The following is a 16,703-nucleotide window of genomic DNA, read 5'->3' as shown; positions in this document are numbered from 1 at the left end:
CAGTGAAAAAGTGTTTTCATGTGTTCAGGTGAAATTTCCTGGGTTTTTATTTCTCTTGAGGAATGACACATAAAATATGATCTTTATTCTTATGTCTTATTCATGCTTGGGGGGTAAACGTACTTTATTTTAATATATTTTCCAAATGACTTGAAAAACACTTTGCAGAACTCATTCTATAAGAGTGTTACTCTTTTATATTAATAACTTTGATCTTTTAAAACCATAAATTCTATTTTCTACCCTTTTTAAAAAAAAATAAGTTTTTAAAGTTTGATGCCTCACTACATCATCCACAGTTTATTTAAACCGCCTTTTCCACTCTAATGACATCACTATCAGGCAACTAAAATTTCCTTTGGCATTTTTAAGAATGTTTTCCTCCATCAAAATATATGTATTATTTCTTTGCTCCAGCTAAACTAAGTTCTAATAAAACAAATGCTTTCTGTAGAAAGAGTGTGGATAAATTCCAAACACCATATTGTTCCATACAATTTTTATATTTTTGAAGTTCTCATTTTTGCTACTTTTTATTGTGCTTTGAGGAGTGGAATTTCTGAAGAAGGTTTGAACATCTAAAAACGTGTCCGTTTTCCCCTGCCCCAAATGTATTCGTCTTTTAAAAGGTATTATCTCTTCCTACTTCTCCCCTTAGCTCACTGATCACCTCAGGCCAACACACATAATAATGATATTGCTTAGAATACTTTTAAATTTCAGAAAATTATAAAGCAAATTCCTTAATAGTACTGTATATGCAGAGACAAATGCCGGGAATGCTGTTTGGAATGAACATGAAAAAATCTATTAATATCTTCCTTTGTGTACTTGTACTTGAAGTCTGTACATGCACACCAAAACCACAAAGTACATGTTGCAGTTTCTGTTGCATGAAAATCACTGGGGGAACAAAGAAACCAGCACTTTGATGATCAGTAGAGATAAGGAATCTGGCCTTTTCTAAGGTCACTACTTCAAGTAGACACACAGACTTGCCTGCTGTACAAATGTGAACTAACAATCCATGGCATTTCCTACAGACCCTGACAACATACAAATCTAATGCTATTGTTATAAATACAGGGGAAAAAATGGTTATCCCTTTTCTCACAGAGTAATGATTTGGGCAAAAAGACAATCAGGAAACAGAACCTCCCATTGATTCTCTAAGGGAGTGGGCACTTAACTCTATTCATTCACTTCTCAAGATCAATCTTTTGCATTTTAAACACAAAACCATTTGCATGCACCAAAATATTTTAGATTTTACCATGAAGAGTATTAGATGCACCTGAGGACACAAAGGGTTTATCCACAGAAATCTTTACCATTTTCTAATAGAGCAAAACATGAAGCTAATTAATTCCTCAAAATTACAGCTACGCTTGGGCACAGGCATTTCAAGGGCACAATGCATATCTTTTATGCATTTTTTAAATCTATCTTATTTTAAAATGCTATTCAGTTTTACTTTAGCTAAATAAATTTCAACCATGTGATGGTGTAACACAGCATAGGAAATTTAGTTAAATTATACAGAAGTTGTGCAATTAACACTCACCAGAGGTAGTTCTAACTAGAAAATGCAATACTTACTGTTTTTCATCATATTCACGTACATTTAACCAACACTTCAGATAATCCTCTGAAAGCTATTATATGTTAAAACGAATGAATTCCCTGACATTCTGCAGAAAATCAGGCAGAGAAAGCTGAGACAAAGCTACTGGGGTCAAGGAAGCTTGTCTTGGTGATGAGGGCCAGCAAAGCTGTTGAGAAAGAGTAGGCTCTGGCGCAAGCTTTCTCTCCTGTTCCTGAGCACATGAACAAAATACGGTGCTGCTGCTATATCAGCATTGCAGTATTTCTTTGTGGTTTTTTTTTTCCCTCGTGCTATTGATAATTCTCAGCTGCAGGCATGAAAATATGATTAGACTAACATGAAGTAGTCAATCTCATCTTTGCTGTCTTTTTGATTTTATTAATGTCAAATCTAGATAAATTAATCAGTAAGAAAAATTGTTAATAAACTAAGCTTTAAAATAAAGTAATGCTATCTGAAATTATGAAAATTTTATCATATTATTGAGAAGTTCATCTGATATACAGAGACTAGTAACCATGTAATAATAATGCTGTTTGGAATGATGCTATAGTTTTATCTCTGGACAAATACTTTAAATTGCTTTTGTGTGGTAAAGTCTCCTGTTAAACTGAAAGGTTTTCCAAGAGATATGAGTTCTGTCTTCAATTTTTTGCATTTCAAAGGTTTAACTAGGTGTCATGAGAGACTGCAAATGTGAACCCATCTTTTAAATCAGATGAAATAACAAAGGTGAATACTCAAGTAAATGCAGTATTTCTATATATGGAGTTGAAATCAACGCTCACTACATCTTTCAAAATCACTGAATGCATAAGCTAAGTATTAAAATGTTTGACAGTCTCCCTGTTATTTGTATTTAAATAGAACCCAGCAATCCCACAAAAGATTGATACAGTATCTATCTAAGAGGAAATGGTAGTCTCATCTTTGACAAAATTATATTCAGAAAAGACAGAGAAAGTAAGAAAGGAAGTACTATTGTTACTTTTTCTTTCCGTTTTTCTTAATCAGCCTTAAAATTTTGAAATTCCAATGCCCAGGAGCCAAAGTGAGGAAATGAACATCCATCTTGCACCTCAGTCCACTCAAGAGCTCATTCAGGAGAGCTCCCTAAGAAATCTAAAAGACTTGCTCTTAGCTTCACTTTTCCATCTCTGCATCTCCTTGTTCTGACCTCTGGTGATGGATTTTGCTATTTTATTACAGTTAGTCTGAATCTTAGGGATCTTACTTAGCTCTGCAGAAACAGTTTTTAGCTTTCTGAATGCAGAAAGTTTCTATCTAAAAGAGAACACCTAGGCTAACAACTGGGACTACGGTTATACTCGTTGACCAAATTATATCCATCAAATCTTGTGATGAAATGTGCAGATAATTCTGAAGTTTCTTGACCTCTACTTTAAATTATCCTATAAATCCAATATGAATACTCAATGCTGACAATCGGATATTTTCTGCGCTGAGTGTCTTACCTTAGAAATATTACCAAGAAGTTGAAAATAAAATTCTACCTGGTTGTACTTTAATCTACGAGATTTCTCTTCTGACGCCTCTCTAAAGGGCACTTTACCACAAGGTAAACAGGACAGTATTTAGATCACAGCCTTTAAGTAAAAGAAAGCTCTGTTTTCGTTCAGTTTAGATAGTATATTTTATGTCCCATGGAGTTCAGGTAGTAGGTAGTAAGTAAAAATGAAGGCAGTGAGATAGGAGTTTTGCCTTGGATCAATATTAGAAACTACTGTGCTAAAACATTTTTGGAAAAAATTAGAAAGTAAAACTATCATTCTTCTTGGTCAGGTGTTCAATGAGATGAAGCAATATAACAAAAACAAAGGCTTTCATAAATATAAAAGAAGAGAAAGGGCAATTTTAAACAGGGATTTTGAAATGTCTCAGAAAATTAACTTGAGGATCCCTTTTTTTCTAAGTGAAGCAAGACAGACTGTCTCATTACAGAGACTGGATACAAGGCAAAATACAGAGCTGCAAAGTCAGTCAAGCTTTCTGTAATTGCTGAGAAGTAACTGCCATCTGAAACTTGTCAAAATACGTATTTTCTCTTGGGCCTTTCTTAATGTTAATACAGGGAATTCAAGGATTTAGGTTTGAGAAGTGGATTCCTATCCTAAGATCTGCATGACTTTATGAACACTTTCTAAGTAAATGAGGTAAAGGAGGAAAACGTTTCCTGAGCGTTAGCAACAGTGTTTAAAAAGGTTTAACTGCTTCAACCTGAAGTGGTCAAGCTTCAACAAGAAGGAGGCACCGAGTGAATTGGTTGGCAGAACAATGATTTTCTTTGAATCTGAGGTATGTTACAGTTAAGCAAAGCAAGACTTGTCTGGCCAAAATTTGTTCAACTAGAATACTAGGCCTTGCAAGTATACTACTGAGCAACAAATACAATAAGAATTCAGAAAGGAAGGGTGAATCTAAAGACATACAGGTTGTGAAGGTATTAGGAAGTGTGAAGATGGGGAAAGTGCAGTAAAATGTGACATAGAAGAACAGACAAGGGTAGTAGATACAAAGGAAAGGACTTTGACAGATGATGGTGTCAGAGGAAATGTTATTCCTTCTTGCCAATACAGTGCTCAGAGAATTATAGTTCATTTCATTTTTACAGTTTCTGACAATTGACATATACAGTAAATGGATGGTATATATGGTCAAATTTGCAGGATAATATTCAAAATCTTTGGAAAGAGGTGTTATTTTATTTGTTTTTCTTCTGAGTTCCAGTTGGCTCACGTTTGGACTACAAAACCTATTTGACCATTCTTCCAAATGCAGAACTTTAAAAATATCACCCAATTAAATACTATGACATTTAAGATTAATCTTAGCAGCTAGAACCTCTAGAGAAAAGCAGGTAAAAGACTTTTTGTTGATAGTTGCTACATATCTTCTTTGATTATCTTGGAGAAATTATAATATTGAAGTTCTGTAAGATGAAAGTTTGGAGAGATCTGAAAAGAAAAAACGACTCCTACATTTCAACAGAAGACCAACATACTTAGTGAAAATTTTGCTTCCTGATGATAGCACCTAAGGTACTGTTGAAACTGGCAGATCACAGAAAACTACATCTACTGAAATTTTTCTTTGATAACTAGATGGAAATGAGAGACAGCTTCCTAAACATTACAAAATCCAAGGAAAAAAAGTTGACTTCATCTTGATTTCTTTAATGCAGTCTCCTGGAGAAGTAGATTTTACTGAAAATCCTATAGGCAGTTGCAATACCAATACTATTATCTAAAAATCATAATATAGCTGGCAGAAAATTGGAAGGCTACTAAGAACTGAAAAGGAAATAATACTTATTTGATTTAGTTATTATAGATGGGATTATTAAGGTACATCATCTTCGGATATCTAGAGAAAAAATTATCAATCACTATTTTACCAGGATTATAAATTTGTTTTAATAGTTAGACGACAGCCTTTTTTCAATAAATACTTGGCTAGAGGCAAAAAAAATCATTACCACTGATTAAGAAGTACATATATTGAATTGGCATATTAATTGGTACTATATGCAATTCAAGTTTATCTTGATTATAATAAGACTGTGGCTGGTGATTTTCACTTAGGATTTTTAAGTGAAGGCTTTTCATTTGCTAATATTTGTTGTGGGTCTAGCACAATAGGGCTCAATTCTGGTTAGGTCTTCAGATTCAAATTGACAGAATTATAATATTACAGTAGTAGTTATTGCATAAGTGTAATAGACAAAGCTTTCAAATTCAGGAAGGTGAAATCTGAAAACTGGAATACAAGGTGAGAACTGAATAATAGAATGATATTTTCTTACTAAATTTTAATAACTACATTTTGTAGAATTGACTTCAATTATATGAGCTTGTAGATTACGCTTGATGGTGAGGTGTTGACAAAACCCACAATCAATCACAATAAAAGTAGCTCAAGAAAAAAAGCTGTATCACGACTCTTCATTATTCTCAATTAACAGTATAGTATCTAAGTAGAACAAATCAATTAAACTAGTTTTAAACACTTTGTTTAAAAGTTGTTTTAATCATCACTGCAACACATTTGATGTTAGTATAATGTAGCAGGACTCATGCTTATGTGCACAGAATTTATTTCCTGGAGTATTTAAAGGAAGTCATTATTCAGTAAAATTCCTGTCACTTGAAGAGTAGGTTTGGAAACACGATGTTGAATTAAAGTGTAATTTTGCAACAAATTTTTAGAGGTTAGACAGAATTAAGTCTTCACAAGAGAACTCATACTGTAGTGCCAAATACTTGCAGATCTCTTTTTCCCAAAGTAATGAAAGGAAAGTATGTTGCATTACACAATATGACCTTTGACTCTCACGCTTGTCAAAAGTTATAAAAATCTGACTCCTGAAATGCTCATTATAAGGACTGCTTGAACAAGTTTTATTAAACTATTGCAGCTATTTAAAAGTCAAAAAAACCTAAACACAAAACCCTAACCTGAATGTTGGCACTGTGACATTTGTGATAAAATGTCCAGCTGTTATAATCTAAAAATCCAGGTCATATAAAGAATATTGAATTTAATGTTCCCTTTCTCTTCTCTCCAACTACAGTAACCTCCTGAAAAATATAATCACTTACTATTTTCTTTAATAGATATGAGGGTTAGGAAAAGCAACAGAAAGCCAATGGTTCTTGTTTTTCTATAATCAAACCTGAGACAGAAATATAATAATTAGATGTCAAATAGAGCTTATGTTTGGTTTGTCCTTCTAATACTCTTTTAAGGCAATATATGTACTATTTTCAAAAACAACATAACAAAGAAATCAGTTTATAATTCTAAAACAGCAGTGTTTGAATGCAGTTTGTCCCTAATAATCAGCATAATGCCTATTGCCATGCTGAAATACACAGTTAAAAGTAATAACTCGACAGATGTTAAAAAAAAACCCTGGAAAAAGTAGGTCATCAAGATCAGGTACAAGCAAAATGTACAGACTCTTTCACTCCAAGCACAAGCTTAATAAAAGAGTTTTTAAAACAAATTACAATATTGACAGACCTGTGGAGGAACCTGCCTCCTTTTTTGGTCAGGAGATGTGACATACACAGCTTGTGTATATGCGTAACTTTTGAACCGCGGTTTAGGAGAGGGTGAAGGTCCCTGGGGTACACCGACTGTGACCTATGAAGAAGAAATTAGAGGTGGAAAGAACAGAGATGGATAGGAGCATGGATTATAGAAGTAAAGTAATGATTTTAAGAGTAAGTGAAGAAAAAGAAGTTAGAAGGTCATCACCAGTTATATTTTTCAAGGACAGTGTTGGTATTCAGCAGTCAAAACTGGGCTAGTATTAAGGAAAGCTCTCATTTAGTCTGACATCCTTTCCAAAAGCAACAAACTGTCAGAACTCAATACCAGCAGAATACCAATGTAAATTGAAGATTCTTTATAATTTATAAGCAAAGGCTCAAAAACCAAGTGATCTTGTAGTAAATCCTGAATAAACAGAGCCAATACTCATCTGCTCAGTACTCTAAAAGAGACTGAGCGTCCCAAAAGCAAGATTCAGATTAAATTCAGACAAGTACACTAGGCCTAAAATCCACTAAACACTTCAGCAGAGACTGTCCGACGTTTTCAGTCAAAATCATAACTGACATAACAAGCATAAGTTAATTCCAAGTATTACATGAGCTTTTTGAGAGGCTAACCGTGAGCTGACGACAGGTGATCTTAAAATAAGTCAGTGTAAATAAAAAGCTAAAAAACTAAAAATGTGTCATGAATATGGAGAAATGTCAACTGCTATTCTCTAAAAAAGGTAAAAAAGTTTATACATGTCTGTGTTTAAATGTAAAACCTCCCCCAGTTTCTATGTTCTTCCTTGTGGTGCTCTTCCACAATCAAAACAACCAGTGTGGTAAAAGAGAAGTGCAAAGCACTTAGTGCTGTATAGTGACTTTTAAAACAACCCGGTGCAAGGTGAAAAGCAGTACGAAAGTATAGTTCATGCAGACAAGTACATTTGACTTGCCCATGGTGAAGAGACTTTGTCCATTATGCCTGCGGGTTTTTTGCCTTCCATTGGCCATCTAACATCAAACTTATGGGTGAGGTAAGGGAAACAACCACTTGAGAGCAGCAAGATGAAAGCAGAAAAGTGAAACAACTCACTTCTTGTGAAAAACGCTGTTGATGATGTACTTGTATGTGCTCTTCTCTAGTGACCCTTGGGTGTTGTGGCAACATCTCCACCTCCCTGATGGCTTCCATGGTGACTTGCTGCGGCAGAACTTGGAAGAGGGAAGTCAAGTACATTAAGATGGACTTCTTATCTGGACAGGCAGTTGCAACATCTGGAAGGCAAATTAACATGCATCATTTCGGTTTCCACATTAGACATGAGAAAAAGCCAATCAACTTCATTGAAAGTTGATAGACTAATGAGCAATCTATTGTCTACGTGAGTTCTCTTGAGAGTAATTAGAACCTTACAATCAGTTACACAATTACAGACTAAACTTGCATACCAATGAGAAGGACCCAGTTTGTAAAGGTAACTGTTATCTCATTCAATGTGAACTTTCCATCTGTGTTTCAATGATGTAGGAAAAAAAGGAAAAGATTTACAGATTTTTCTAGCGAATGGGTTCATACAAAACAACTACTGAAGCCAACTTCTAATATAGCTACATAGCTTTTACATTCTACTTAGTCTTATATTCTTCATGAAGTCTGTGGAATGTCTAAGGAACATGGCATTCACAGATATTGAAATACAAAATAGAACAGCTCTTTAAAAAAAAGCCCTGTAAAATCTCAGTGGACTTTAGCAGTAAGTACAAGAAACTGCACGAACACAAAGACAATTTCAGGTTTTGCACATAGCCATGATATACATCAGCAGGAAAAGTGGTTTATCTGACTCAACATTTCAAGTCAATAACAATTTGTAAAAATGTAAGGCATGTGGCAGCTCTTTGAAGTAGTTACTTTGTTATTTGGCATTGACTTTTACCTCCTACCCTCAGACTAGTGAATTAAGATGTAAAAAGACTGTTGTACAAGAAATTTGTCATTAATTCCATAAGTGTTTTAACATGACCACTGGCAGAAAGCCAAGAGCTATGAGTTTTTACTGTCCTAGATCAGTCCTGGCTTAGCTAAGACTCCAGTTCAGAAAAAAAAAAAAAAAAAAAAAAAAAAAAAAAAGAAAAATAAATCAATTAATTTATTCTGGAAGACTCAATAATGCTACAGGGTGGCATCTCAATTTCTCTTTCTAGAATGAAGAATAGATGAGGGAAGGTACTTTATGTTAAAAACTTCATATGTATTTGGAAATTAAGAAAAGATGTCCCATTAATATTTTTGGTTTGGCTTTCTGACCTGTCTCCATACCTTTGCTTGACAGATTATGAAAGAGAGCTGAAGGTTTAGTTCTACTTAGAATTGGCTGGAAAAACGGTACGTTCCCTCCAATATCCCCACTACCATAAGATAATAAATCTTGGTGGCCACAGTATACAGAATACGCTCATTAAAAACAAAAACCAAAACATGACTTTTCCAAATCAAGTCACACTAGTCCTCAGTCTCCACAGGCTTCACTTCTGTGATAGAATTCAGTCCAGGAAGTATTTTGCTATCACCATCTTCTTGTCGTCTTATTAATATTTTAACACCATTTTGTTTTACTCTGTGTCCAGTAGTAATTGATGTTTACAAGAATTACCATGCCTTTACACAGGCAAGAGTACACACTGAAACAACAGATATTAGTGTCAGCTGTGATTTTTCCATTTGTTGTTCATTATTTTCCTTTTCAAAATGTCCTGGTAATCAAATAGGCAAATACCTTATCATTTATCTACACAAATATCTCACACAATAAATAAAGCAACTACCTTGCAAACAATATACATACCAAAAATTGTTTACCCATTCTATCTGACAAATAAAATGTACATATGTAGCTGTCAGAATCCACTGGCAAATAGGAAAAGATTTAATTATTTAATCACAACAAATATCTAAACAACCATTGTTGCAAAGCCTGGAACACCAATCTGTATCTCAAAATTATTTTTTGTAGGCTCTTGAATCATCAGAGCAGGAATGACTTCTGTTATCCTGTCCTATGCCTTTACCTTCCTATTTTTCTTTTTTTGAATCCTAGTCTAATATATTGTCTTTACCACCTGTTAAGACTGATGGATATTTGAATCCCTAGTAGTTAAGCAGTGAATAAATTTAAATTAAAGCTTCCAAGGAAGTTCACTAATTCCTTGGAAATATGCCTGCTCCCATTTCTGGGGGTGAAACATCTGTCAAGCCAACCTACATCTTCTAAAAACTAATCTCCAACTCTCGGAAAATACGTAAGATATTTAAGAAAATTAAGTCAACATATGTAGACTATACCATTATTCAGATACTGGTTTTGAAAGAAAAAGTAAAAAAAAAAAAAGGAATTATCCAGGAAATTTTTTCAAAAACAAGGTATCTTCTCCAAACTCAGCTCAGAAACAATACTTTCCGAATATTTTCATCAGTTTTCTTGACAATGATCTTCCATGATAGGATTGAAAAGAATAAAAAAGAACAAAACCAAATTAGACTAGAAGTCAAAAGGCAGTTTACAATGGGAAGCATTATAACATTAGCACAAATTATATTATTAACATGTTCATCAATCAAGAATCTGAAAGACTTTGGAGAGCTGTGAAAACTATTCCAGATCTTTAACAAGATACACTTATACAAAGTATAAGTTTCCAGTATGAATTTTCCAGCTATTGAGAGGAATCTTCTACTGTAGAAAACTTTATGGTGGCAGATTAATATTTTTCAAAAGAAAACTATGACTTTCTGGTACTCAAATATGTCACATAAAGCATATTGTTCACAGAACTTATTTTTGACACATCTTGTGATCCATAAGCTTACTTATTAAGATATGTGGTTTCTTTAAGCATCTTTTATAGTGAAAGAAACAAAACTCCTTTGTAGGATACAGAACAAGGCCCTTAATTTACATGCTCCTCCTGAAAAATATTCACACACTCTGACTATTTAGAGATTAGTCTCTCCAGGGGATGTCTCCAATCAAATTGAGAAAGTAAAGATAAATAAATCAAAACCTGTCTGATACTAAGAAGACATTGTAAGAGCTAGAATTCGACCATGAATTTTAATGTACGATATCATCCTGTTCATCTAGAGACACAGCTATTTGGTAACAAGTTCCAAAAGAGCAAGAAGGATCTGGTTTCACCACAGAACTTTAAAAACATGAAGTAAACACCAATCCATCCCTGTTTAAGTGCTGCTGCCTTTAAAGGGTTATTAAAGGTTTAATTCGGGAAGCAATTTGCGTGATAAAAAGTTCGCTACAGCTTGGATTTTATTAGCAAATATTCTTCATTTTCTGATGAACGTAACTACAAGTTTGTTTGTTGAGGATGGGTGACTACAATAAACTTGAAATTTTCTGAAACCAATTCTTTTCTGTGGGATTCAGTGCCAAAAAAGTAAATAAAGAAATAAATAAGTCAAACTCTTCAGAAAGTGGTCCAACAGACAATTTTTATAAGCCTTGCAGTTCACAAGTGGTTTGTTCTTGCATCCGTATGTTCTGCCAACAAGCAATTCCCTGCTAACATTCCCAGGTCTGGTGGAAAGAAGCATTTTTAAGAGATGAATGAAAGTGAGGATGATATAGAACACCTGAATAATCTCCATATCAAAAAAGTACTGTACAGGTCTACTAACAAGAACAAAATCTAGCATTTTGTTATACAGTGTTACATTATGTATATACAGCCACACAGTGCAAATTACAAGTATTCATGCAAATGTTGCTTCCAGTTTTCAAATACATGTCTACTTGTAATATAGACATTCCTATTTACTAATATTTTGCTTTCCCAAAGCTTTGACCAAATAACAGTTCTGACACTATTTGTGCTGATTCTACTCACTCTTTGTATCAAACTAGTGGCAAGGTAACTTTGAAAGAAGACATCTTAAATGCCTGCTGCATTGCCAGAAATATTATATTACTGTACATAAATTGCTGATGTGGTTTCTTTACACTGAAAGACAAATTCTGAAACATACTTTACCTTATACGGTGCTGACAAGCAAGATAAGACTTGAGCCCTAAAAATACAAGAAATCCTTTGTCCTCAAAAGAAGTAGGATTTTCAGATAATCACAAAGTAGCAAACACAGAAAACTATAACTTTTAAATCCTATACATCACCTAATACTGTTGGCTTCCATGACAACAGTAATAATAAAAAATCCCAATATTTTAATATTACTTGTTGCTGTCCCACATGAGATTTTAAAAAACATACTAAAAAAACATTGCCCTCTCTTCCATAACGCTGAAGGAGATTCTCAAAGTTGATTTGAATTTTCAGAGATTATGCAGCTTTTTTCCCTGATAAATGGAGGCTGTTGGTTTTTCTTCTATCAAATATATTTTTCATGTTAAAGCTTATTAATGATACTAACACAACGTTAACTTTTGTTCTAATTTCTGAAAACAATCCTACTGCTATCTCCAAACGCATCTGTTTAGAAAGGACTTAAAAGATACATGGCAGATAAGTTAACTACAGAAGCTCTCAGATTGTTGACAGAATCTAACTGATACGTAAAAGGTTAGTTTCTACAACATAAACTCATTATAGGAGGGATTGCAATGTTTATACGGCAACTCCCACTGTGGCAGCAACCTCAACTGCAGTATCTAAGATGAGGGCAAAGTAGAAGTATTTAAAAATGTACAAAGACAACTTCCATGTTATTTTTATTTATTTATTTTACCTTTTGGCCTGAACAAGGTGAACTTTTCAAAACACGTTCAAATGCCTATGATAATCTGTCTGACAAGGCTCACCAAAACACTTTGAATGAGCTTCCATAAAACCTAAGTCACGTAACTTTGATCACATTTTGATTTGGATGAACGTAAACCTGGAATTGGAACTCCATGAAAGTGTATGAGACTGTACTAGTAAAAGCATACTTCCTTGGTCTTAAATAGCAAGAAAAACAAGTAATATTTCATTCCCAGATGGATGTAATAGAGTTGACCCAGTGTCCTGGTTTGAACTAGGATAGAACCAATTTTCCTTTCAGTGATTTTTCCTTTCAGTTACGTTTCTTCTAAGTAACTGCACTTTCTGAAGTTAACTATGTGTTTTTCAGACAGTGTCTGCTTCTAGAATTGATAACGCTTGAAGTTTATAGTTATTATTAAGGTAATGGTAGAAATGGTATGCAGAAAGGCTCTTGCTTATACTTATTCTTATAGAAACCAAGGTCACTGCTAAAATTTCTTATGGTCCACAAATGAAGAGTCGTAAGAGGGTCACACTTGTGGGGAGAAGTGGACAGGACAGGTGACCCAAAATTGACCAACAAACTATTCTATCCCATACATGTCATTCTCAGTTTAAAGCTGAGGGATCACAAGGGTCACACTCTTCTTCTATGGCTGGCATCCGAAGAGGATTCTGTCCATTTCTCCTGCCTTTGATCACAGTCTGTGTGTTCCTGAATCCAGTACCCGTCTGCCACTGAGTCCAGTCTGGCACTTCCTGGTGCCTGCCCTGCAGTGCCAGTGGTGACACGATCATTATCGGGTGAGCTCGATCTCGGTTTTGTATATATTTGTATATATTTAGTTATTTCTGTTATTAATATTATACTCTTTTCATTGTTATTGTTTATGAAAACTGTTTTAACTTTCTAACCTATAAGCCACACTCCCTTTTCTCTTTTCCTTCCCTCTTCTGGGGAGAAGGAACGGGTTAATAAAGAGTGTCTGTCATCCATTTAATAATCAGCCCAGCCCAAACCTTGACACCCAGCATGGGTAAAAAGATCTTCAAAACATTGCACCAAAAACTAAGAAAAGAAAGAAGAAAAAGGGCAAAAAAATTGTAAACTTAGTAATTTGTACTCCAAATGCATGTTTTCGGTCACTTACTAACAAGTCTATTTGCACACATTAAGCTATGACAGAATCACGAGGCCTATCTTAGATTTGCTGTCACTGGTAACTTCTTAATTTCTATATTTTGTTCATATTTGAACACCAAAAAAAACCAAGATTATCAGGCAAAGAATATAAGCTGGTTTTCTTAAATAAAAACTTTCCCCTCAGCTAGCACCTGGTCCCAAAACAATATTGTCTGCAATCGATGTTTAGATTAAGACTATACTAATGGTAATGATAATAGCAGAAACAAAAGAAGTGGTAATGGTTTACTCTACTGACACTCACTGCTGCCAGTAAGACCTCGAAGCAACAAAAACTGTGCAGCCCCTCAAAGGTCAGCTAGTAGATACAGTTTCTGCTCTTCAATTATTGACCTTTTTTTGCTTGCTTTCTAAACTTGTAATTATTTTCTGCCCTGTTTTTGTACTCCGTTAGTAGATTGCATGCTAAATTCAAAATGAAAGAAATCTTTACAATTAATCTCAAGGAACAGTGGTGGACTTGCAGACAGACAAAAAAAAGGAATAATTTATGAAATACTGCATAACTGTAAATATTGAAATCTGGAAATTTAAACTGACAATTGTTTAACAAAGTCAAAGAGCAGACAACCGCTGTCTTTTTCTAAAATGAATTCTTTAGTGCACTTTCCAGCTGAATGGAAGACATTTAATTAAACAGAAATCTATGTGTCTACAGTCGCTTGGGGAAAAGACAGTTAAAATCGAAATAGGAAGGCTATAACATTCAATTCAGTGTATTCCATTCCCTGCTGGCACTAAGAGCGAATTAAAGTCCTCTTAGTAGAGAGGTAAATAACTCATTTAGCGTGCAATCTTACAGAAGTTTAAGGAAAAGAAAAAGGCAAAACTAAATGTCTCCACTTCTTGCCAGTGATATAGACAGGCAAGTAAAATATTACTTGGAATAGGACCGAGCAAAAGTCAAAATTTTTGGAAGACTGTTCAGTGGTCTACATGAATAAGCACAGTAATCACAGTCTATTTTTTTGCAGAATGAAATTCACATTTTACAAAATAAACTGTTAGCAAAAGGCACAAAACACACAGATAATTGAAGTGAGAGTGGAAACCTGGAGGACAGCCCAGTGGTGACCTATACACAGATAGTGGTACTGTTCTTTTTCTTCCTTTCTGTACATATGAATACCCATTCACCTAAAACTAGTAAGAAACTCCCAGAAGAAAATGCCATTAATTTTTCAACAGACTTTTCCTTAAGAAAGTAAATGTTTTAAACTGTATGGTTAAGACCTACAGAATACCTTAAAAATGCTGACCACAGCCACCCTTTGTAGGCTGTGTTGAATGAGGTCAAGAGAAAAAAAAAAGAGAAGCGCCCCAGAACCTTTACTGGTTTCTGCAGAAGTACAGGGATTCTACTTCTACAGTATATAACTTCCTTTTATTCCCATCTGAAATGTGATATTTCTGACATCAGAGCAATGTAATGATCACCTCAGGTTAATCTCTTCCAAAATTGACACAACAAAATGGTGCATGTTACTGCATGTAACTTGCACTATTTCCCTCTAGAACCTCATGGACAACTGGTTTTCTATGAAATCTGAGAAAAGCAAAATGGGAAAAAAAAACAACAACAAAATGCCAAAGATAGACTTATTTGGATGTAAATGAAAACTAAGCTGTTCTTGGCTTTGATTTGATTTATAAAAAAAAAAGTAGCAGAAAGTTTACGGTATGTAGCTTAATTTCCATGCAGAAAAATTCCTAACTTCAGGTGAGCTTCATGTGTAAAATTGCTTATAGATATCTTAAAAAAAATACAAAATTTATTGTGTACAACAGTACCTTCAATGAAGCTTCCTGGTTTTCACTAATTTAGGCCAGAGTACTGTTTACAGATACAATGCATACTTTTTATATTTAATAGACCATACTTTCACAGAGCATGCAAGTTTGATTAATTAAAACTGAAAAAAAAATCAGAAAATCTTTCAATATCATTACAAGAGACTAGGGAATTTTATTAACTATTAAGTTTTGGTTATATATGGAATATCTAACAAGAAAAAAACTCACTGACAGGAACCAATCTGTACAAACTGATTTGATGCATCAGTTTTAAATTCAAAGAGGAGGTTTCTTGCTGACTCCTCTGGCTATACATCAGGGTTTTCTCATTGGATGTGTTGTTCCTGCATCTAAATGAAGACCAGTTACCTAGTTAATATCAGCTTTTAAATGCATGACTCACACACTGTATCAAAAAGACAAATGAGGTCTTTTAAAAAGTTAACTGTAGCAGATGCAAAAAGGCTACCTCCTCTTTAAAAGTACATCTTTTAAAAAGACAAATACATCTTGAAAGAGTTGAAACCCAAGTGATTCGATTTTATATATAACCATAATTATTCCTACCTTAAAATGTTAAAAAAATAGGTTAGAAGAATTTCTTCTAAATACAGTAGGGGAAGGATTTCTAACTTTTGAGGGATCATTTCACTAAGAATGTAGCAAATATTAATGTGCTGATCTTTTTCTTTAGGCTGATCATGAGGAACACCAATCTAAAATACGTCATGCTAAAGATTTTTAAAAATGCAAGTTGTGATCAAATGGTTATTCACTGTATGCATTCCGTCCTCCAGCAAGTTATTTAAACATAACTGTTTTGCAATTATGAAGAAAAACCTTAAACGTAATTGTTTGAAGGAAGAGAACTGTTTGTGCTGGACAGTCAGAATGTCTCAAGCCCATACTCTAAGGTATTTAATACTTTTTCAGCTGGAAACATCTGCTCATGTTTTGCATAAAAGTAAGCTTCTGTTCACATTTCTGGTGTGTTGTCATCAGGATAGTCTGGAAAAACACATTTTTGAAATGTAAATCTTATCACCATCAGATCTTGATTTAGGGCTATGCTGAGCCTATTAGACCACATACTGGGATGTCATTCTGCTTTGGGCACAGTAAGCTTTACTCTCCTATCCTCCCTTCATTTCATGATCAAGTTGTTAAATACATTCGGGCGAGATAGTAGTGAATATAACTCCTAGTAACAGCTTCTGTGACTGTGACATGGTAATTTGAGGTAGTAGTCTGTTCTGAG

The 16,703-nt window shown here is 34.3% G+C and overlaps 1 protein-coding gene across 1 annotated transcript in view; it reads right to left on the bottom strand.

The window, feature by feature from the left end:
• The window catches only part of DMD (dystrophin), a 1,374,504-nt gene that overhangs the window by 886,551 nt on the left and 471,250 nt on the right, over window positions 1–16,703 (bottom strand). The window contains 2 exon segments of the mRNA XM_068422827.1: window positions 6,650–6,772; window positions 7,766–7,947. Of these exon segments, the coding sequence (XP_068278928.1) occupies window positions 6,650–6,772; window positions 7,766–7,947 (305 nt within the window).

The sequence above is a fragment of the Nyctibius grandis genome, chromosome 2 (assembly GCF_013368605.1).
Source record: "Nyctibius grandis isolate bNycGra1 chromosome 2, bNycGra1.pri, whole genome shotgun sequence".
Classification (NCBI taxonomy): Eukaryota; Metazoa; Chordata; class Aves; order Nyctibiiformes; family Nyctibiidae; genus Nyctibius; species Nyctibius grandis.
This window is presented reverse-complemented; position numbering and strand designations above follow the sequence as displayed.